The following is a 25,354-nucleotide window of genomic DNA, read 5'->3' as shown; positions in this document are numbered from 1 at the left end:
GTAGTTTCAGGAAGTCATTGCGCCATTGAGTTTAGTATTGGCTCTGACCCAATGATTCCCCAAGATCATGCAATGTAGCACAATCGAGTTCTGTGCTCTTAAGGTAGCCCATTGTTTTTTATATCCTTAAAAAATCCTGCCATATAATTGTATTCGAACATTTCATAATAAAAGAGGGCAGCATTTCAATCCTTTCCATACAATTGACACTATTCAATATTGTAAATGCCAGGAGTAAATGGTGTTCTTGCCTCCATTGATTTAAATCAGCGGAATTGAGTTAATTAACAAAATGTAAATCCTTTCACTTCAGATCTTTGGGTGAATGATGAAGCCACATACATCTGTGAGGCTGAAAACCAGTTTGGAAAGGTCCAGGCTCAAGCCACAGTGACAGTCACCGGACTGGGTAAGTGTTCAAGCAGTGGTAAGCACTGAAAACTTTCAAACGGACCTGTTCCTGGCCGGGGCAGAGGTTACGCCTTCTAAAAGGTAGGTGAAATATTAGGCAATATATGAATGGCCTATGTGGTCTCAGAGTGGTTTTCAATCGCCTAAGGAGGTTGGAGAGGAACTATCCGGATATTTTTACATAATTAGCCTTGAGTTTTTATTGGTATTTTTGCCTTTCTCAGGAGATTACATGACTTGGTGGGTTGGGGATGTCTATTCATGATGTTTCGTAAATGGAAATCAGCTGACAAATTCAATATTCAATGGTGGCTCTCTGCAATCGGACTTTAGTAAACAAGAGTACTAATTTCTGGTGAGGCACAGAGTTTTGCTGTGCAAGCAGATCAGGATAGTCAAGGTTGCCTGATAGTGGTGCTTATGTAAGTATCTCTTTTTTAAAGCAAAGGTTAAACATCCTCAACCCCTCTGTCCTTGCAAACTATTGCGCCATCTCCAACCTCTCTTTCCTCTCAAGTCCATAAACATGTTGTCATCTCCCAGATCCATGCCCACCTGCCTTAATTCCTTGTTTGAATGTACTTCATTGGCTGTAAATGCCTTGGGACGTCCTGAGGTCACAATAGAAATGCAAATATTTCTCTCTTTTTTTTTTAATCCCTCCAATCAGGTTTCTCACCCTCCTAAAGCATTGACCAATGTCACAACTAATATTCTCTATGTTTGACTGGTGTATTACCTTTTTAACCTCAATGCGACCTTTGACACAGTCAAGTACATCATCCTCTTCCAACACCTCTTCTCCATTTACCAGCCCAGTGGAATAGCCTTCACTTGATTCCACTCTTGTCTATCTAATTGCAGCCAGACAATCTCCAATAATGGCTTATTTTCTTGCCCTTGCACTGTTGCCTCCAGAATCCCTTGAGGATCCATCGTAAGCTCCCCCCTTCCTCATCTACAAGCTACCCCGTACCATGTCCCATTTGCCCATCACCCCTTTCTTCCCTGACCTATATTGGCTCCTGATTCCCCAAAGCGTCAAATTTAAAACTCTCATCCTTGTGTTTACATCCTTCCATGGTCTCACAACCTCTCCACCTTTACAACATCCTGCAGTGTAAACCCCCCTCCACCCCCCACACACATTCTTCGTTCCTCTGACTCTTGCCTTTTGTGCATCTCCTCTCCTTTACTCTATGATTGGTGACTTTGCCTTCAGTCGCCTATTCCTCACACTTTGGAATTCCCTCCATAGACTCCTTTGTCTCTCTACCCACTCCTTTTTTAAGACCCTCCTAAGTTAAAACCCACCTCTAATCAAAATTTTGGTCACTTAGGGCTCAATTTTCCCCAAAGCATTTTTTTGGAATACTTGGAGTTACACCCGATTTTTTGGGGGTCCAAGTACGCCAAAAAAAAAAAATTCTAAAGTCTCCCCGTTGGATTTCTTCATTTTGGCCTGGCGTAACCCGACCTTTAGTTTTGGGGGTGGAGCCTTGATCTGCGGCAAAAAGATCGGGCTGCCATGGTAATCAGGGATACAATGCGAGCTGATGCTGAAAGTGAAGCATACAGTCAGCTCCCAACACATTAAAAGAATTGAAAAACACATTGCAGCAACTTACCTTCAACCCTGCCGGAAGGGCTTGCCAGTCCAGTCCCATTCTCGGTCCCCACCATTTCGATTCTCTCTCTCTCTCTCTCTCTCTCTCTCTCTCTCCCACCCCTGACCGAGTGGTCTCCCAGTCTGCTGCCCTGCCCCTAGCCCTGAACGAGTGGTCTCCCACTCTGCTCCCCTGCCCCTAGCCCTGGCCGAAGGGCTTGCCGGTGCGCACTCTCACCCCTAGCCCAGGCCGAGTGGCCTCCAGGTCCACTCCCCTGCCCCTAGCCCAGGCCAAGTGGTCTCCTCCCTCCCAGTCCCCTTACTACACCTAAAAGGCTTCTCGCCCTCCCGCCACCTTTCTCTTCCTCCACCACCTCCCTCTCCCAATGTCTCTTGCCTTACCTGCTGCTGCTATCTGGGCAACTGCTGCACTTACCTGCGCCGATTTCCTTACCTGCGGCAGTTTCTTTAATTCTCCACAAGGGTTTTCTCGAGTCGCCACATACGCTGGCCTAAATAGAAATGGAGTAACTATTAGCTGGTCAAAGTTGCCTAAATGGCCAGAATTGGCGTAGGTGGCTGGTAACGCCCCCTTTTGAGAAAAAAAAACTTACCTAAAAAAAAACATAACTAACTGAGTTACACTGGTGCAAATTGATTGGGAAAACTGGGGATTCTTAGGCTAGAAAAAGCAGCCTACTCCAAAAAAAACGCCGCAAATACTGGGGAAAATATCTTCTTTGACTCGGCATCCATTTTTACTCATGCCTCATTGAAATGTCTTGCGACATCTTTCTATGTTAAAAGTGCTGTTTAATTCTATGTTGCAGCATTGGTGATGCCCTTTGAATGGGCCCTTTGAGTTAGACTTCTCAATTACAAAATGAGTTTAATAGTGCAAAAATGTACAAAAACTGAAAACAATGATAAAACTATATACTATATATATATATATATAACTGATTTTAAACAAATAACTCCCGTCTAATAGATTTGTATCCCACGTGTACCAGTGTCAATATTCACATTGCTACCACTGCAGATTTAAGCTTGCTTTGGCCCACTTTAATACACAGCAGGCCTGACTGTACTAATATCTAGATATATACAAATAACTTGTTCATTATTCCCAACCTTTTAAACATACTTCGACTGCCATCTGTGATGCTGTTCAATTGACAGAAGATCAAACGGAGAACAGTGAGCGGCTCTGAGCGAAGCCATGCATTTCCTATTGGCATCACAATGGCTCTTAATCAATCCAAACTCATCTTTAGCCCCACACGTATCCTACTATTGTTAAGCAAATACATGTCATTTCAGAGTTCAGGTTAAGAAGTTTTCTCACCTTCCTGTTTTTAATCCTCAAATACAGGACTGAAAGTTAATTTACATACACAAATTATACCGGTTGAGTGCATGTGTGTTTGCTGGTTTTCTTAACTTTGCAAAGATTTGCTAGTGCTGTTAAGGAGGGGTTAAAGTAGCTTGGCAGGGGGGATGGGAACCAAAGAGTAGATTCATAAGGGAGAGAAGAAAAGCTGGAAATGGAAGACAGAAAATTATTAAGCAGGTTTGAAAGGCATAGGAAACAAAGACTAGAAAATAGACAACAAGAGAGTTTTGCAGTGCTAAATGGTATATACTTCAACGCAAGGAGTCTAGGGAATAAGGCAGAGACAGAGATACATGGGAGTATGAAATTTTAGCTATTATTGAGACATGGCTGAAAGAAGGGCAGGAATGGCAACTCAACATTCCTGGTTACAGGGTTTTTAGACGAAATAGAATAGGGGATAAAAAAAGAAGGGGGTTGCAATCTTGATTAAAGAAACAATTACAACTGTGAGGAGGGATGATATGTTAGATGGATCATTAAATGAGGTCATATGGGTTGAACTGAAGAATACGAAAGGGGCAATCACACTGCTGGGAGTGTACTATAGAACCCCAAACAGTCAGAGGGAGGTAGAAGACCAAATATGGAGGCAAATTTTTGAGATGTGCAAAAACAATAGGGCAGCAATAGTAGGGGATTTCAACTACCCGAATATTAACTGGGATAGAATTAGTATGAAAGGTATAGAGGGAGCAGAATTCTTAAAATGCATTCAGGTGAACTTTTTTTAGCCAGTACATAGCAAGCCCAACAAAGTTCTGGACTTAGCTTTAGGAAATGAAGCTGGGCAAGTGGAAGAGATATCAGTGGGAGAGCATTTTGGTGGTAGTGATCATAATTCAGTAAGATTTAGGATAGTTATGGAAAAGGACAAAGATAGGCCAGGAATAAAAGTTTTCCATTGGGGGGAAAGCTAATTTTACTAAGCTTGAGATGTGATTTAGCCAAAGTGGACTGGAAACAGCTACATGAGGGCAAATCAGTGTCCGAGCAGTGGGGGCCATTCAAGGGGGAAATAGTGAGGGTTCAGAACAAGTCTGTTCCTTGAAAGAAAAAGGGTGGGTCTAACAAATCTAGAGCCCCCTGGATGTCAAGGGGCATATAGGATAGGACAAAGAAAAAAAGGGAAGCTTATGACAGATACCGAGGGCTCAATACTGCAGAAACCCAAGAGGAGTATAGAAAGTGCAGGGGTGAAATTAAAAAGGAAATTAGGAAAGCAAAAAGAGAGCATGAAAAAATATTGGCAAGGAAAACCCAAAGATGTTCTATAAATACATTAAGAGCAAGAGGATAACTAAAGAAAGAATAGGGCCCATTAGGCACCATAAAGGTAACCTGTGTGTGAGGGCGGAAGAAGTGGGTAAGGCTCTTAATGAATACTTTGCATCTGTTTTCACAAAAGAGAGGGTGAATGCAGACATTGCAATCAGGAAGGAGGAGTGTGAAATATTGATGAAATAAACATAGTGAGAGGAAGTATTAAGGGGTTTAGCATCTTTGAAAGTGGATAAATCCCCAGGCCCGGATGAAATGTATCCCAGCCTGTTAAGAGAAGCAAGTGAGGAAATAGCAGAAGCTCTGACCATCATTTTCCAGTCCTTTCTGGCTACAGGTGTGGTGCCGGAGGACAACTAATATTGTACCGTTATTTAAAAAGGGAGAAAGGGATAAACCGTATATTTACAAGCCAGTCAGCCTAACCTCACTGGTGGAAGAAGTATTGGAAAAAATTCTGAGGGAAAGGATAAATCTTCATTTAGAATGTCATGGATTAATCAAGGACAGTCAGCATGGATTTGTTAAGGGAAGGTCATGTCTGACTAAATTGATTAAATTTTTGAGGAGGTAACAAGGAGGGTCGATGAGAGTAATGCATTTGATGTAGTCTATATGGATTTTTGCAAGGCTTTTGATAAGGTCCCACATGACAGACTGGTTATGAAAGTAAAAGCCCATGGGATCCAAGGCAAAGTGGCAAGTTGGATCCAAAATTGGTTCAGAGGCAGGAAGCAAAGGATAATGGTTGATAGGTGTTTTTGTAACTGCAAGGTTGTTTCCAGTGGGGTTCTGCAGGGCTCAGGACTAGGTCCCTTGCTTTTTTTGGTATATATTAATGATTTGGACTTGACTGTAGGGGGTAAGATTAAGAAGTTTGCAAATGACACAAGAATTGGCTGTGTGGTTGATACTGAAGAAGTAAACTGCAGGAAGATATCAATGGACTGGTCAGATTTTTTGTCTCCTCCTCACAATTTGCTTTCCCACCCATCTTTGTATCATCAGCAAACTTGGCTACATTACACAGTCCCTTTATCCTAGTCATTAATATAGATTGTAAATAGTTGAGGACCCAGCACCGATCCCTGCGGCACCCCACTAGTCACTGTTTGCCAACCGAAAAATGACCCATTTATCCCGACTCTCTGTTTTCTGTTAGTTAGACAATCCTCTCTCCATGCTAATATATTATCCTCAACGTGAGCTTTTATCTTTTGCAGTAACTTCTTATGTGGCACCTTATCGAATACTTTCTGGAAATCAAAATACACCACATCCCTTACCCACCCTGCTTATTACATCCTCAAAGAACTCCAGTAAATTTGTCAAACATGATTTCCCTTTCATAAAACCATGCTGACTCTGCTTGATTGAATCATGCTTTTCGAAATGTCCTGCTACTGCTTCCTTAATAATGGACTCCAGCATTTTCCCAATGATAGATGTTAGGCTAACTGGTCTATAGTTTCCTGCTTTTTGTCTGCCTCCTTTTTAAAACAATGTCTGTTGTGCAATCTCTCTGGGCTACTTTTAATATATGGCAGTGATAAATATGTCAGGAACTATGTGGGTGAATGGGCTAATCCACACTGTACGTCAGTGACTTGGACTCTTAGAGACTGATCCATTGCTGGGATCCCCGGTGGCAGAAAAAATTAAGTCGCGACAAAAGTAAAACAACAAATTCACATGCGATTACTGCTGATTTGAATGGGTTCTTATTCTTTTAATTAGATCTGGCAAATGTTAGTGAGACAAAGACCAGGGCCTGAAGGGAGAACTAGATTACAGAGCTGGAATGAAAAAAATTCACTGCATGGGCTTTTTAATAGGACATCTGTGTATGGAATAGAACTGGAGGGATTTAAAATGGCAAAAGTTCAATTTTTATTGCTCCCTCAATTGTTCCTCAAACACAGAGACAAAGATTTACAGAGCATATGATGTTTCAAATTAAAAATTCCAAAAATAATTGCCACTCCATCTATCAGAAACACAGTCACTTTAATATTTGAAAGTTGCACTGTCGGTGTAATAGTTTCATTCAAATTAATAATTTTAATCAAAAGTTATAATCAAAAAGAGAGTAAATAATTGACTTACTAACTTTCCTAGAATGAATGTAGTGAAGTATAGTATAATCTACATGTCGTCTGCTGCAGTGGCTAAAATTCTACAGTAGACTAATGATTTTTTTGCGATAATCTGGCTGGACCATATCAAGTTCCAACAGGTTTTGTACTTCTCTGCCAAAGCTGCCCACTACTCCAGGATAATCCTGGAGATAAAAGGTAACCCCCGGCTTCATACTCCATATAGCCCTCCACTCTCACCCCAACAAGAAGTGCAAGTAGCTCATGGACAACTCTGTCACCAAGATAGAGAGCATCTATTCTGCTGCTTCCCTGATTCATCTTGCCCACCGAGCCACACCTTCTTCCTGGCCCCATTTTCCAAGTCCTAAACGCTGTCTCCCTGTAGTGTTTCTCCCATCTTGTTCTCTCTGACCTCATCTCATGCGTCCTCAATCCCATTCCCACTAAACAGCTGACCACCCACCTTCCTTACCTTGGCTGATATTGTAAATGGTTCCTTCTCAACAAGCACTGTCCCCTTTCCTTTTAAAATCACCATCACCATGACATTCCTCAAAAATCACACCCAAAGTTTTCCATCCGTACAAACTACCATACATTTCCAACCTTCCTTGTATCTTTAAGGAACTTACCAAATTAATGGACAGGAAAAGACCAGCTCGTCCATCAAACCCATCTCGCACCATGATGGCAGGACCATCATGGCTAAACAATTCTTCATCTCCTGACCTCCCTCCACCCAACCTCAACCCCACCCCCTTCACCATGTAATCTCCTAGGAGAGGCAAAAAATCCCCCAGTGTCAATAAGGGTAAAAACACTCTCTCAAATTCCTCTCTGACCACCTTAGGCGATCGAAACCAGTCCAGGAGTTCACTTGGACCAAGTATTGCATATAAAGACACTTGCCTTCTAGATGGTGCGATCTCTGTCTCCGTCAGGAACCAGTCCAGCTCCCTCTTAAAGGCAGGTAGGGAGTCAGCACACACCATAGCAGCCGGCAATGTATTCCATAGGCTGACAATTCTCTGGAAAAGAAGAACTGCTTAATATCCAGTCTGTTCCTACTCCTTCATCATTTAAACCCATATCCCCTGGTCCTTCCCAATCTGTTAAACTGGAATAATCCATCACTAGGGACATTATCCAGCCCTTTAATTACTTTATATATCTCTTTCAAATCATTTCTAAGTCTACACTGCTCTAAAGTAAATAGACTGAATTCTTGATCCTAGCTGAGGTTCTTTAAGGTAGGAATCATTCTTGTAGCTCTCAAACTTTTCTAAGGCCACATACCAAGTGGGGGGACCAAAACTGGGCACAGTACTCCAGCTGCGGTCTAACCAGTGACCTGTATAGTGTTAAACTAGTGCCCTTTGATTTATATTAAATGGTTCTATTAATACAACCCAATACCTTGTTAGCTTTAGCTACAGTTTCTCTACATTGGTCATGAACCTTCAATGATCTGTGTAAAATAACACTAATGTGTGGCCCATTCCCCTAGCACATTAATCTTTATGGATCTGATTGCACCCCTCCACCAGGGTTTAATTAGGAGGGGCAAAATAGAGTATGAGAGGAAGCTTGCTGGGAACATTAAAACTGACTGCAAAAGCTTCTATAGATATGTGAAGAGAAAAAGATTAGTGAAGACAATCAGATTCAGGTGAATTTATAATGGAGAACAAAGAAATGGCAAACCAATTGAACAAATACTTTGGTTCTGTCTTCACGAAGGAAGACACAAATAACCTTCCGGAAATACTAGGGGACCAAGGGTCTAGTGAGAAGGAGGAACTGAAGGAAATCCTTATGAGTCAGGAAATTGTGTTAGGGAAATTGATGGGATTGAAGGCTGATAAATCCCTGGGGCCTGATTGTCTGCATCCCAGAGTACTTAAGGAAGTGGCTATAGAAATAGTGGATGCATTGGTGATCATTTTCCAACAGTCTATCGACTCTGGATCAGTTCCAATTGACTGGAGGGTAGCTAATGTAACACCACTTTTTAAAAATGGAGGGAGAAAGAAAACGGGTAATTATAGACCGGTTAGCCTGACCTCAGTAGTGGGGAAAATGTTGGAATCAATTATTAAAGATGAAATAGCAGCGCATTTGGAAAGCAGTGACAGGATTGGTCCATGTTAGCATGGATTTATGAAAGGGAAATCATGCTTGACAAATCTTCTGGAATTTTTTGAGGATGTAACGAGGAGAGTGAACAAGGGGGAACCAGTGGATGTGGTGTATTTGGACTTTCAAAAGGCTTTTGACAAGGTCCCACGCAAGAGATTGGTGTGCAAAATTAAAGCACATGGTATTAGGGGTAATGTACTGATGGGGTAATGTACTGATGTGAATAGAGAACTGGTTGGTAGATAGGAAGCAGAGCGACGAGATAAACGGGTAATTTTCAGAAACATAGAAACATAGACATAGAAAATAGGTGCAAGAGTAGGCCATTCGGCCCTTCGAGCCTGCACCACCATTCAATAAGATCATGGCTGATCATTCACCTCAGTACCCCTTTCCTGCTTTCTCTCCATACCCCTTGATCCCTTTAGCCGTAAGGGCCACATCTAACTCCATCTTAAATATATCCAACGAACTGGCATCAACAACTCTCTGCGGTAGAGAATTCCACAGGTTAACAACTCTCTGAGTGAAGAAGTTTCTCCTCATCTCAGTCCTAAATAGCTTACCCCTTATCCTTAGACTGTGTCCCCTGGTTCTGGACTTCCCCAACATCGGGAACATTCTTCCTGCATCGAACCTGTCCAGTCCCGTCAGAATTTTATATGTTTCTATGAGATCCCCTCTCATCCTTCTAAACTCCAGTGAATAAAGGCCCAGTCGATCCAGTCTCTCCTCATATGTCAGTCCAGCCAAACCGGGAATCAGTTTGGTAAACCTTCGCTTCACTCCCTAATGTAACACCTTTGTTTAAAAAAAGGGGACAGACAAAAGGCAGGTAACTATAGGCCGGTTAGTTTAACATCTGTAGTGGGGAAAATGCTTGAAGCTATCATTAAGGAAGAAATAGCGGGACATCTAGATAGGAATAGTGCAATCAAGCAGGCGCAACAAGGATTCATGAAGGGGAAATCATGTGTAACTAATTTACTGGAATTCTTTGAGGATATAACAAGCATGGTGGATAGAGGTGTACCGATGGATGTGGTGTATTTAGATTTCCAAAAGGCATTCGATAAGGTGCCACACAAAAGGTTACTGCAGAAGATAAAGGTACGCAGAGTCAGAGGAATTGTATTAGCATGGAGAGAGAATTGGCTGGCTAACAGAAAGCAGAGAGCCGGGATAAATGGGTCCTTTTCGGGTTGGAAATCGGTGGTTAGTGGTGTGCCACAGGGATCGGTGCTGGGACCACAACTGTTCACAATATACATAGATGACCTGGAAGAGGGGGCAGAGAGTACTGTAACAAAATTTGCAGATGACACAAAGATTAGTGGGAAAGCGGGTTGTGTAGAGGACACAGAGATAGGCTGCAAAGAGATTAAGATAGGTTAAGCGAATGGGCTAAGGTTTGGCAGATGGAATACAATGTCGGAAAATGTGAGGTCATCCACCTTGGGGAAAAAAAAACAGTAAAAGGGAATATTATTTGAATGGGGAGAAATTACAACATGCTGCAGTGCAGAGGGACCTGGGGGTCCTTGTGCATGAAACTCTTTTTGGAGTTCATCTGCAAAACAAAAAAAACATTAAACGGTGCCACCCGACCTGGGTGACACTCCAGACATTTACAAGGCCCTTTTTTTTTTCCCCTTTTTTTTGTTTTTTTTTGTGCTTTTCTTTTTTTGTTTTTTTTTTTTGGGCACTAAAATCACAATTTTCCCCAGTGCCCCCTATAAAAGGGAAGGGGGACACTAAAAGCACCGGCAATTAAAACAAATTAAACTTAAAAAACGTAAAATCAAATTAAAATTTGGTTGCCGGGCGTGATGATGCACTCCAGTCCCTCCGGTGCCCACCTCTCACGGAAGGCCGCGAGCGTACCGGTGGACACCGCGTGCTCCATCTCCAAGGACACCCTGGACCGGATGTAAGAGCGGAAGAGAGGCAGGCAGTCAGATTGAACGACCCCCTCGACCGCCCGCTGCCTGGACCGGCTGATGGTCCTTGTGCATGAAACTCTTTTTGGAGTTTCATGCACAAGGACCATCAGCCGGTCCAATCCCAAAGGTTAGTTTGCAGGTGCAGCAGGTAATCAAGAAGGCGAATGCAATGTTGGCCTTCATTGCGAGAGAGACGGAGTACAAAAGCAGGGAGGTCCTGCTGCAACTGTACAGGGTATTGGTTAGGCCGCACCTGGAGTACTGCGTGCAGTTTTGGTCACCTTATTTAAGGAAGGATATACTAGCTTTGGAGGGGGTACAGAGACGATTCATTAGGCTGATTCTGGAGATAAGGGGGTTACCTTATGATGATAGATTGAGTAGACTGGGTATTTACTCAATGGAGTTCAGAAGGATGAGGGGTGATCTTATAGAAACATTTAAAATAATGAAAGGGATAGACAAGATAGAGGCAGAGAGGTTGTTTCCACTGGTCGGGGAGACTAGAACTAGGGGGCACAGCCTCAAAATACGGGGGAGCCAATTTCTTCTCCCAGAGGGTTGTGAATCTGTGGAATTCTCTGCCCAAGGAAGCAGTTGAGGCTAGCTCATTGAATGTATTCAAATCACAGATAGATAGATTTTTAACCAATAAGGGAATTAAGGGTTATGGGGAGCGGGTGGGTAAGTGGAGCTGAGTCCATGATCTTGTTGAATGGCGGAGCAGGCTCGAGGGGCTGGATGGCCTGCTCCTGTTCCTAATTCTTATGTTCTTATGTTCTTATTAATGTTGGGGAAGTCCAGAACCAGGGGTCACAGTCTAAGGATAAGGGGTAAGCCATTTAGGACCGAGATGAGGAGAGACTTCTTCACCCAGAGAGTGGTGAACCTGTGGAATTCTCTGCCACAGAAAGTCATTGAGGCCAATTCACTAAATATATTCAAAAAGGAGTTAGATGTAGTCCTTACTACTAGGGGGATCAAGGGGTATGGCGAGAAGGCAGGAATGGGGTACTGAAGTTGCATGTTCAGCCATGAAATCATTGAATGGCGGTGTAGACTCGAAGGGCCGAATGGCCTACTCCTGCACCTATTTTCTATGTTTCTATGTTTAATAGCAAGGACGTCCTTCGTCAGATTAGGAGACCAAAACTGAACACAATATTCCAGGTGAGGCCTCACCAAGGCCCTGTACAACTGCAGTATGACCTCCCTACTCCTATACTCAAAACCCCTAGATATGAAGGCCAACATAGCATTTGCCGCCTTCATCACCTGCTGTACCTGCATGCCAACTTTCAATGACTGATGTACCATGGCACTCGGGTCTCGTTGCACTTCCCCTTTTCCTAATCTGCCGCTATTCAGATAATAGTCTGCCTTCGTGTTTTTGCCCCCAAAGTGGATAACCTCATATTTATCCACATTATACTGCATCTGCCTTGCATTTGCCCACTCACCTAACTTGTCCAAGTCACCCTGCAGCCTCTTAGCGTCCTCCTCACAGCTCAGCCCGCCATCCAGTTTAGTGTCATCTGAAAACTTTACAGGCAGTGACTAGTTGGGTGCCGTAGGGCTCAGTGCTGGGACCCCAGTTATTTACAATCTACATTAATGATTTAGATGAAGGAATTAAGTGTAATATCTCCAAGTACATGGCAGATGCAGTATAATGTGGATAAATGTGAGGTTATCCACTTTGGTAGCAAAAACATGAAGGCAGAATATTATCTGAATGGCAGCAGATTAGGAAAAGGGGAGATGCAACGAGACCTGGGTGTCATTGTACATCAGTCAATGAAAGTTGGAATACAGGTACAGCAGGCAGTGAAGAAGGCAAATGGTATGTGTTGGCCTTCATAGCTTGGGGATTTGAGTATTGGAGCAGGGAGGTCTTACTGCAGTTGTACAGGGCCTTGGTGAGGCCTCACCTGGAATATTGTGTTCAGTATTGGTCTCCTAATCTAAGGAAGGACGTTCTTGCTATTGAGGGAGTGCAGCGAAGGTTCACCAGACTGATTCCTGGGACGGCAGGATTGACATATGAGGAGAGACTGGATCGACTGGGCCTGTATTCACTAAAGTTTAGAAGGATGAGAGGGGATCTCATAGAAACATATAAACTTCTGACGGGACTGGACAGGTTATACATAAAAACATAAGAATTAGGAACAGGAGTAGGCCATCTAGCCCCTCGAGCCTGCTCCGCCATTCAACAAGATCATGGCTGATCTGGCCGTGGACTCAGCTCCACTTACCCGCCCACTCCCCATAACCCTTAATTCTCTTATTGGTTAAAAATCTATCTATCTGTGACTTGAATACATTCAATGAGCTAGCCTCAACTGCTTCCTTGGGCAGAGAATTCCACAGATTCACAACCCTCTGGGAGAAGAAATTACTTCTCAACTTGGTTTTGAATTGGCTCCCCCGTATTTTGAGGCTGTGCCCCCTAGTTCTAGTCTCCCCGACCAGTGGAAACAACCTCTCTGCCTCTATCTTGTCTATCCCTTTCATTATTTTAAATGTTTCTATAAGATCACCCCTCATCCTTCTGAACTCCAACGAGTAAAGACCCAGTCTATTCAATCTATCATCATAAGGTAAGCCCCTCATCTCCAGAATCAGCCGAGTGAATCGTCTCTGTACCCCCTCCAAAGCTAGCACATCCTTCCTTAAGTAAGGTGACCAATGCAGGAAGAATGTTCCCGATGTTGGGGAAGTCCAGAACCAGGGGACACAGTCTAAGGATAAGGGGTAAGCCATTTAGGACTGAGATGAGGAGAAACTTCTTCACTCAGAGAGTTGTTAACCTGTGGAATTCCCTACCGCAGAGAGTTGCTGATGCCAGTTCATTGGATACAATCAAGAGGGAGTTAGATATGGCCCTTATGGCTAAAGGGATCAAGTGGTATGGAGAGAAAGCATGAAAGAGGTACTGAGGTGAATGATCAGCCATGATCTTATTGAATGGTGGTGCAGGCTCGAAGGGCCGAATGGCCTACTCCTGCACCTATTTTCTATGTTTCTATGTTTTACCATCTTAACCCTTGCACAAATTTTAGTGTCATCTGCAAACTTACTTGCCATACTCCCAACACTGCTGTCCAGGTCATTAATAATGACCCGCGAGGAGTAGCAGGGCAAGGACTGATCCCTGGGGGACTCCATTTGTAACATGCCTCCAAACTGAACCACGGCTGCGAGATAGAAGCCAATTCCTAATCCAGCATTTCAAATTTCTACTTTCCATCTTGTGAAGTAACACAATGTGAGGTATCTTATCAAAGGCTTTCTGAAGGTCCAGGTAGACAATGTCTACTGGATTTCCCTCATCCATTATCCTAGTGACTTCCTCAAAGAACTTTATCAAATTTGTTATACATGACCTATTTTTCGGAAGCCATGTTGTGGATTTCAAATAGCCCCATCCCTTTCCCAGTGATCATAAAGGGCATCTTTATGATCCCATCTAGGATCCTCCCAGTAATGGATGTCAGGCTGGTGGCTGATTTTCTCCCCTTTTAAACATAGGAACTACATAAGCTAGCTTCCATCTAAGGGAACTATCCCTGACTCTGTTCAATTATTGAAGACATGAGCCAGGGGCTCACGACCACCAGACATCTTGAAGCGCTTTACAGCCAATGAAGTACTTTTGAAGTGTAGTTGCTGTTGTAATGTGGGAAACATGGCAGCCAATTTGCACACAATCAAGCTCCCACAAACAGCAATGAGATAATGACCAGATAAACTGTTTTTTGTTATGTTGATTGAGGGATAAATATTAAACCAGGACACTGGAGATAACTCCCCTGCTCTTCATCAAAATCGTGCCATGGGATCTTTTACACAAGCACATAAGAAATAGGACCAGGAGTAGTCCACCTGGCCCCTTGAACCTGCTCCACCATTTAATAAGATCATGGCTAATCTGATCAGGGACTCAGTTCCACTTCACTGCCCACTACCCATAACCCATCTGCCTATCTCTGCCTTAAATATATTCAATGACCCAGCCTCCACAGCTCTCTGGGGCAGAGAATTCCATAGATGTACAAACCCTGAAAGAAGAAATTTCTCCTCATCTCAGTTTTAAATGGGCGGCCCCTCAGCCTGAGACTATGTCCCCTAGTTTTAGTTTCCCCTATGAGTGGAAATATCCTCTCTGCATCCACCTTGTCTCGCCCCCTCATTATCTTATATGTTTCGATAAGATAACCTCTCATTCTTCTGAACTCCAATGAGTTTCGGCCCAACCTACTCAACCTATCTTCATAAGTCAACCCCCTCATCTCTGGAATCAACCTAGTGAACCTTTTCTGAACAGTCTTCAATGCAAGTATATCCTTCCTTAAATACGGAGATCAAAACTGTACGCAGTACTCTAGGTGTGGCCTCACCAATACCTTGTACAGTTGTAGCAGGACTTCTCTGCTTTTATACTTTCTCCCCCTTGCAATAAAGGCCAACATTCCATTTGCCTTCCATGAGAACATAAGAACATAAGAATTAGGAACAGGAGTAGGCCATCCAGCCCTTCGAGCCTGCTCCGTCATTCAACAAGATCAAGGCTGATCTGGCCGTGGACTCAGCTCCACTTACCCGCCCGCTCCCCATAACCCTTAATTTCCTTATTGGTTAAAAATCTATCTATCTGTGACTTGAATACATTCAATGAGCTAGCCTCAACTGCTTCCTTGGGCAGAGAATTCCACAGATTCACAACCCTCTGGGAGAAGAAATTCCTTCTCAACTCGGTTTTAAATTGGCTCCCCCGTATTTTGAGGCTGTGCCCCCTAGTTCTAGTCTCCCCAACCAGTGGAAACAACCTCTCTGCCTCTATCTTGTCTATCCCTTTCATTATTTTAAATGTTTCTATAAGATCACCCCTCATCCTTCTGAACTCCAACGAGTAAAGACCCAGTCTACTCAATCTATCACCATAAGGTAACCCCCTGATCTCCAGAATCAGCCAAGTGAATCGTCTCTTTACTCCCTCCAAAGCTAGTATATCCCCTTTTACTTTTTTTTCCCCAAGGTGGATGACCTCACATTTTCCGACATTGTATTCCATCTGCCAAACCTTAGCCCATTCACTTAACCTATCTAAATCTCTTTGCAGCCTCTTTGTGTCCTCTACATTACCCGCTTTCCCACTAATCTCTGTGTCATCTGCAAATTTTGTTACAGTACACTCTGTCCCCTCTTCCAGGTCATCTATGTATATTGTAAACAGTTGTGGTCCCAGCACCGATCCCTGTGGCACACCACTAACCACCGATTTCCAACCCGAAAAGGACCCATTTATCCTGACATTCTGCTTTCTGTTAGCCAGCCAATTCTCTCTCCATGCTAATACAATTCCTCTGACTCCGCGTACCTTTATCTTCTGCAGTAACCTTTTGTGTGGCACCCTATCGAATGCCTTTTGGAAATCTAAATACACCACATCCATCGGTACACCTCTATCCACCATGCTCGTTATATCCTCAAAGAATTCCAGTAAATTAGTTAAACATGATTTCCCCTTCATGAATCCATGTTGCGTCTGCTTGATTGCACTATTCCTATCTAGATGTCCCGCTATTTCTTCCTTAATGACAGCTTCAAGCATTTTCCCCACTACAGATGTTAAACTAACCGGCCTATAGTTACCTGCCTTTTGTCTGCCCCCTTTTTTAAACAGAGGCGTTACATTAGCTGCTTTCCAATCCACTGGTACCTCCCCAGAGTCCAGAGAATTTTGGTAGATTATAACGAATGCATCTGCTATAACTTCCGCCATCTCTTTTAATACCCTGGGATGCATTTCATCAGGACCAGGGGACTTGTCTACCTTGAGTCCCATTAGCCTGTCCAGCACTACCCTCCTAGTGATAGTGATTATCTCAAGGTCCTCCCTTCCCACATTCCCGTGACCAGCAATCTTTGGCATGGTTTTTGTGTCTTCCACTGTGAAGACCGAAGCAAAATAATTGTTTCAGGTCTCAGCCATTTCCACATTTCCCATTATTAAATCCCCCTTCTCATCTTCTAAGGGACCAACATTTACTTTAGTCACTCTTTTTCGTTTTATATATCGGTAAAAGCTTTTACTATCTGTTTTTATGTTTTGCGCAAGTTTACTTTCATAATCTATCTTTCCTTTCTTTATTGCTTTCTTAGTCATTCTTTGCTGTCGTTTAAAATTTTCCAAATCTTTTAGTTTCCGACTAACTTTGGCCACCTTATAGGCATTGGTTTTTAATTTGATACTCTCCTTTATTTCCTTGGTTATCCACGGCTGGTTATCCCTTCTCTTACCGCCCTTCTTTTTCACTGGAATATATTTTTGTTGAGCACTATGAAAGGGCTCCTTAAAAGTCCTCCACTGTTCCTCAATTGTGCCACCGTTTAGTCTGTGTTCCCAGTCTACTTTAGCCAACTCTGCCCTCATCCCACTGTAGTCCCCTTTGTTTAAGCATAGTACGCTCGTTTGAGACACTACTTCCTCACCCTCAATCTGTATTACAAATTCAACCATACTGTGATCATTCATTCCGAGAGGATCTTTTACTAGGAGATCGTTTATTATTCCTGTCTCATTACACAGGACCAGATCTAAGATAGCTTGCTCCCTTGTAGGTTCTGTAACATACTGATTACTTGCTGTACCTGCATACTCACTTTTTGTGTTTCATGCACAAGGACCCCCAGGTCCCTCTGGAGCACTTTGCAATTTTTCTCCATTTAAATTATAATTTGCTTTTCTATTTTTTTCTGCCAAAGTGGATAACCTCACATTTTCCCACATTATACTCCATCTGCCAAAGTTTTGCCCACTCACTTATATCCCTTTGCAGATTTTTTGTGTCTTTCTCACAATTTGCTTTCCCACCCATTTTTGTATCATCAGCAAACTTGGCAACATTACACTCAGTCCCTTCATCCAAGTTATTAATATAGATTGTAAATAGTTGAGACACCAGCACCAATTCCTGCGGCACCCCACTAGTCACTGTTTGCCAACTGGAAAATGACCCATTTATCCCGATCCTCTGTTTTCTGTTCGTTAGCCAATCCTCTATCCATGCTAATATATTACCCCCAACCTCGTGAACTTTTATCTTGTGCAGTAACCTCTTATGTGGCACCTTATCGAATGCCTTTTGGAAATCCAAATACACCTCATCCACTGGTTTCCCCCTTATCCACCCTGCTCGTTGCATCCTCAAAGAACTCCAGCAAATTTGTCAAACATGATTTCGCATTCTGACTGCTTAATTGAAAGATGCTTTTCCAAATGTCCCGCTACTGCTTCCTTAATAATGGATTCCAGCATTTTCCCAATGACAGATGTTAGACTAACTGGTAACAGTTTCCTGTTTGTTGTCTGCCTCCTTTTTTAATTAGGGCCGTTACATTTGCGGTTTTCCAATCCGCTGGGATCGCCCCAGAATCTAAGGAATTTTGGTAGATCACAACCAATGCATTCACTATCTCCACAGCTACTTCTTTTAAGACCCGAGCATGTATGCCATCAGGTCAAGGGGACTTGTCCACCTTTCGTCCTATTATTTTACCAAGTACTACTTCTTTAGTGATAGTGATTGTATTAAGTTCCTCCCTCCATAAAGCCCTTTGTTTATCCACTGTTGGGGTGTTTTTAGTGTCCTACCGTGAAGACCGATATGAAATATTTGTTCAATGTCTCTGCCATTTCCCTGTTCTCCATTATTAATTCCCCAGTCTCATCCTCTTGGGGACCAACATTTACTTTAGCCACTCTTTTCCTTTTTATGTACCTGTAGAAACTCTTATTATCTGTTTTTATATTTCGTGCTAGTTTACTTTCATAATCTATCTTCCCTCTCTTTATCAATTTTTTAGTCGTTCTTTGCTGGCTTTTAAAAGTTTCCCAATCCTCTGGCCTCCCACTCATCTTGGCCACATTGTATGCCCTTGTTTTCAATTTGATACCATTCCTTATTTCCTTAGTTAGCCACGGATGGTTATCCCTTCTCTTACAGTCTTTCCTTTTCATTAGGATATATTTTTGTTGCGAGTTATGAAATATCTCCTTAAATGTCTGCCACTGCTCATCAACCGTCCCATACTTTAATCTATTTTCCCAGTTCACTTAAGCCAACTCTGCCTGAGAGAGCAGACATGGCTTCAGTTTAACATCTCATCCGAAAGACGGCATCTCCGACAGTGCAGCACTTCCTCAGCGCTGCACTGCAGTGTCAACCTCGATTTATGTGCTCAGGTTCCTGGGATGGGACTTGAACCCACAACCTTCTGACTCAGAAGCGAGTGTGCTACCCACTGAGCCACAGCTGATACTAATCACCCTTGGATGGATATTATCTGCACCTGGAGTCCTATCAATTTTGCGCTTTCCCAATCTATCCAAGATGGCATTACTATCTATTTAGTATTAATAATGCTTTTCAATACTCAATGTCTGTAACATTTACAGAATATCTCCTTACAGATCCATGCCCATTTCTTCTGCAGCAGCCTATTTGAATTTGTCCAATCAGGTTTCTGCCCTTCCCAAAGCAGCAAAGCCATCCTAACCCAAGTATTAAATAACTTCTCTGTGGCTGTGACTGCAGTACTTCATCCCTCTTCATCTATCTCAACCCCTTTGAGGCTTTTGACATGGATGATTACACTATCCTCCAACACCTCTCCTTCACTATCCTACTTAGTTGGACTGCCTTCACTCTTACCATCTGAATGTGTTACCAAAGCATCTATAACTGACTTCTCTTTTTGCCCTGCAAATCCCCCAAGATTCTATCCTTGGCCCTCTCGTTCCCATTTACAGGTTTCCTCTTGGTGTCAGGTAGCTCTGTCCTTCAACCATTTACTGCCTTTTCCTGAAGCTGCTATGATTGTAGGCCCAAGGAAATTGGGGCAATGATACTGGTTCTCCCTTCCTCTGCAGACCGTGGTCATTTTTCTAATCTTTGGGGCATTTCTGCCCCATTAACTGCCCTGTTGCCACTTCTGATGTTATGAAACTGGTCCCACTGCAGCACTGCCAGGGTTTTGCAGCCAGGCAGCAGGAATCCCACTGGGAACCTACCATGCTTAAGCCATGAACCTTGACTCAGGAAACTGAATTGGGCATCTGGCAAGTTGAAGGGTTAAGGTGGAAATGTCACCTAGCAGGAATACCACTACTGGAGAGAAAATCCTAGCCTCTATGTCAAGTCATCATCATAGGCAATCCCTTGGAATCAAGGAAGACTTGCTTCCACTCTAAAAGTGAGTTCTTAGGTGACTGTACAGTCCAATACGGGAACTACAGTCTCTGTCACAGGTGGGACAGAGAGTCGTTGAAGGAAAGGGTGGGTGGGGAGTCTGGTTTGCTGCACGCTCCTTCTGCTGCCTATGCCTGTTTGCTGCATGCTGTCGGCGATGAGACTCGAGGTGCTCAGCGCCCTCCCTGGATGCACCTCCTCCACCTAAGGCGGTCTTTGGCCAGGGACTCCCAGGTGTTGGTGAGGATTGTCATGTATTCAACTGTCATTGTAACCCATATATAAACTGACCTAAGTTGTACACCATGAGAACACTGACCACTAGATGGTGAACTTGTGGGAGACACTCCTAACCTGGACTTTCAGGTATAAAAGGGGAAGCTCCACACACCTTCTGCACTTCAGTGCTGGCTAATAAAGGTTACTGCTCACAGAGTGACCTTCTCTCAAGTATGGGCCTCGTGTGCATTTGTACTGTATAGTAAGGACATATTATTGGCGACGAGAAACTGGGATTTAAACCATACGAGCTTGGCCACTAGCAGCACAGATGAGAGGTACTGTGTTGGTGATGATTGGGACAATTTTATTGAGAGACTACAGCAAAGCTTCTTCACTAAGGAATGGCTGGGAAAGGATTCGGCCGACAAATGCAGGACTCATCTCCTGACGGTTTGTGGATCCAGGACGTACTCCCTGATGAAGGACCTTCTAGTGCCAGAGAAGCCGGCGGACAAGACTTTTGAAGAGCTCAGTAAGTTGATCGGGGAACACTTTAAACCGGCGAGCAGCATGCACATGGCGAGACACCGGTTTTACACGCACCAGCGGTGAGAAGGGCAAAGCATTCCAGACTTTGTGGCAGACCTCCGGCGACTGGTGAGCCTATGTAAGTTCCCAGATGCATGCAGAGCGGAGATGCTGCGAGACTTTTTTATTGAGGGCATCGGGCACGCTGGGGTTTTCAGGAAACTGATTGAGACCAAAGACTTGACCCTAGCTTCTGTTACATACAGTATACTTGTCAACAATAATCAAATAAGGTGAGGGAGAAAAGGCACCATAGAGAGACACAAGTCAACAATTGAAAATAACTTTGCTCTTAAGAAAATCGCGTCAGTAACTTTCTCCAATTTTCACAATGGAACCCGTAGAGCCCAGTCAATAGGCAACAAGACTGTGACAACAACAGACTTCAGATTAATATGGATCTGTGTTTCAATTTGACTGCTTCCTGCTACAAATCTTACATATTCATGGAAATTTCAGCATAGGAAGGATTCATTTGGCCATTGTATCTGAGTGTGTGTGTGATTTTGTGCCAGCTCCATGTTGTAGCTTTCTACTTTATTCCATATCCCTGATCATTCTCCATACCTTTTTATATTTTTCTTTTTCAAGTATTTACTCAATTCCTTCTTAAATCATGACTTCTGTTCAATAGCCATTAATGTTAAAGCATTCTATTTAAACTTCATTTCATTTAAACTTCCATCACAGAATGCCACACAGCAAATAAGCTGCATAAAACTGTAAAGACAATAACCCTTGTGTAGGAAAAAAACCTACTAACTTTATGCTTTTTAGGTTTCTTCCCCCTTGTTATTAATTCACCAAACAGTGGTAACAATCTTTTGTTGTCTAACTTTAGATCTGACTATTCCAACGCACTCCTGGCTGGCCTCCCACATTCTACCCTATCAAAGCTTGCCGGTGTCCTAACTCTCATCAAGTCCCGCTCACCCATCACCTCTGTGCTCGATAAACAATGCCTCAATTCAAATCCCTCTATGGCCTCTCCCCTCCCTATCTCTGTAATCTCCTTCAGCCCCACAACCCCCGAGATATCTGTGCTCCTCTAATTCTGGCCTCTTGAGCATCCCTGATTATAATTGCTTAACCATTGGTGACCCTGCCTAGGCCCTAAGCTCTGGAATTCCCTGCCTAAACCTCTCCACCTCTCTACCTCTCTTTCCTCCTGTAAGACGCTCCTTAAAACCTACCTCTTTGACCAAGCTCCTGCCTTAATTTCTACTAATTTGGCTTGGCGTCAAATTTTTTGTCTCATGTGAAGCGCCTTGGGACATTTCATTACATTAAAGGCGCTATATAAATACAAGTTGTTTACCTTCTCAAATACTTTCAAAATGTTGATTATTTCTATGAACCCATTAATCTTCTCTGTTCCAATGCTCCAGCTATAATGTTTCTAAGTCTCTCCCCATAACAATATCCTCTGATCGATGTTATTATCTTTTGTTGCACCTAGTTGATGGCTCCAGTATTCTTTCTATAATGTGATGCCAGAAGTGATGCAGTACTGCAACTGTGGCAGGCGCTTACTGAACTGCATTTCATTTAAACTTCCATCACAGAATGCCACACAGCAAATAAGCTGCATAAAACTGTAAAGACAATCATGCAAGATAAGAGTTCTTAACATCCAGAAACAGTTTGTAGCAGTTTATGCCAAGAGAAGAAGGTCGGTTATAATGTAAAACTATCTAACTTTGAGCACATAGTATTGCATTTCATTGATTTAAATCGAAACTCAACTTGATCTGGTAGAAAGTAACATAGAGCAGAAGATCCCATGTTCCAGTGTCTAGTCTGTGGTGAATTAGCTGCTCTCAACAGGCAAGGGGGAAGGACAGGATTTGTGGGAACCTGTGGGCCAGTCGGGGAGGGAGAAATCAGCTGTGGTTCCTGTTCTTTATCGCATTGCAATGACCTTTGCTCGAATTGCCCATTTGTGAACATCAGGTGAGGATTGTGTTCCACTGTCACGCCCTCCAGTCAACAAGTGTCCTCACCCTCACTGTCTAGATTCACCTACAAAAAAAATGACAATTTATTTAGTTCCTGTGGAACCGTAACCCAGCAGGAGATCAGGAAATTAGGAAAAGAGGAAAGAATGTTTTTTTTACAAAAGAAAATGTAGTTTTGGAGTGTATTGCAGTAATGTGGTCAGAGGAACTGATTTTGAAATCATTTAATTTTTTAACATTTTGAAAACTGACTTCTCAAAACAGTGTTTATGTTATTTTGGTAAACCTCTATGAGGCAAAAATAGAGCACCTTTTTTAAAAAAAAGATATGACTCACTCAGTCACATAACTGTGAATGTGCCATGCTCCACGAGTAAAAATAATCTGTGTAGGTTATAGACTAGAGACATTGAGCACAAAAAGCTCGCACTTTAAATTTAAACCTTTGCACTTTCGATTTGATTATTTTCGACACAAATTTAGTTTAATTTGATTAGTGCAGAAAATTAAAAAGGACTTTTCAGCTTCTAAGCTGTGTACAAGCAATGGTGAGTTTAATAATCCACCAGAATATTTATTGTAAAGACTGTTTGTTTTTGGGCAGTTTCAAAGTTTTTTGTGTGTAATATTTAAAACATTACACACATTAATGTTTAAAACTTTTGGAACTGTTGGAAAAGCACCTTTATAATAAAAACTCTGTTCACTGACAATGTGACTTGCCCCTTAGCTGAAGTTTAGATAGCAGCATGGTAATCATAATATTGAAAGGTCAGTAATGGGTCTCAATGAATGGACATGCTCATTGGAATGTTCCCCTTGAGTGCCGCACATATGGAAGTGGGACGAGCAGAAAATCTCCGGTAACTGTTCTCAGTTAATGCATCCTTAGGAGGGGGAATTCTGAAGGATGGAGTGTGCAGGAGTAGAGCTTCCGGCTATAGTTCAAATACAGGTTTGAACCAGCAAAAAGAAGGAATTTTTATGGCATTTGGCCAGTTTGAAATGAGTGGAAGGTTAACATTTCGGTAGCCATCACCTTTTAAAGCACTTAACAAAATATGCATAGATCTTAGAATAGGCATTAACGGATAATATAGAAACATAGAAAATAGGCACAGGAGTAGGCCATTCGGCCCTTCGAGCCTGCATCACCATCATGGTTGATCATTTTTGCAACTTTAGTACCCCATTCCTGCTTTCTCTCCATACCCCTTGATCTCTTTAACCGTAAGGGCCACATCTAACTCCCTTTTGAATATATCTAACGAACTGGCCTCAACAACTTTCTGTGGTAGAGAATTCCACAGGTTCACAATTCTCTGTGTGAAGAAGTTTCTCCTCATCTCGGTCCTAAATGGCTTACCCCTAATCCTTAGACTGTGCCCCTGGTTCTGGACTTCCCCAACATCGGGAACATTCTTCCTGCATCTAACCTGTCTAAACCTGTCAGAATTTTATATGTTTCTATGAGATTCCCTCTCATTCTTCTAAATTCTAGTGAATATAAGCCTAGTCGATCCAGTCTTTCTTCACATGTCAGTCCTGCCATCCTGGGAATCAATCTGGTGAACCTTCGCTGCACTCCCTCAATAGCAAGAATGTCCTTCCTCAGATTAGGAGACCAAAACTATACACAATATTCAAGGTGTCGCCTCACCAAGGCCCTGTACAACTACAATAAGACTTCCCTGCTCCTATATTCAAATCCTTTTGCTATGAAGGCCAACATGCCATTTGCCTTCTTCACCGCCTGCTGTACCTGCATGCCAACTTTCAATGACTGATGTACCATGACACCCAGGTCTCGTTACACCTTCCATTTTCCTAATCTGTCACCATTCAGATAATATTCTGTCTTCCTGTTTTTGCCACCATAGTGGATAACCTCACATTTATCCACATTATACTGCATCTGCCACGCATTTGCCCACTCACCTAACCAGAAAGGTCACTCTGCAGCCTCTTGGCATCCTCCTCACAGCTCACACTGCCACCCAACTTAGTGTCATCTGCAAACTTGGAGACATTACATTCAATTCCTTTGTCTAAATCATTAATGTATATTGTAAATAGCTGAGGTCCCAGCACTTAACCTTGCGGTTCCCCACTAGTGACTGCCTGCTATTCTGAAAAGGACCCGTTTATTCCAATTCTTTGCTTCCTGTCTGCCAACCAGTTCTCTATCCATGTCAATACATTATCCTGAATAACATGTGCTTTAATTTTGCACACTAATCTCTTGTGTGGGACCTTGTCAAAAGCCTTTTGAAAGTCCAAATACACCACATCCAGTGATTCTCTCTTGTCCACTCTACGAGTTACATCCTCAAAAAATTCTAGAAGATTTGTCAAGCATGATTTCCCTTTCATAAATCCATGCTGATTTGGACTGATCCTGTCACTGCTTTCCAAATGCGCTACTATTACATCTTTAATAATTGATTCCAACAT

At 42.8% G+C, this 25,354-nt stretch overlaps 1 protein-coding gene across 1 annotated transcript in view; it reads left to right on the top strand.

Annotated features, from left to right (window-relative positions):
- The window catches only part of hmcn1 (hemicentin 1), a 744,329-nt gene that overhangs the window by 300,950 nt on the left and 418,025 nt on the right, over positions 1–25,354 (top strand). Inside the window, exon 17 of the mRNA XM_070887155.1 lies at positions 314–409. Coding sequence (XP_070743256.1) covers positions 314–409 — 96 coding nt within the window. The remainder of the gene's footprint in view (positions 1–313; positions 410–25,354) is intronic.

Source organism: Pristiophorus japonicus, chromosome 8 (genome assembly GCF_044704955.1).
Source record: "Pristiophorus japonicus isolate sPriJap1 chromosome 8, sPriJap1.hap1, whole genome shotgun sequence".
NCBI classification, from domain to species: Eukaryota; Metazoa; Chordata; class Chondrichthyes; family Pristiophoridae; genus Pristiophorus; species Pristiophorus japonicus.
This window is presented reverse-complemented; position numbering and strand designations above follow the sequence as displayed.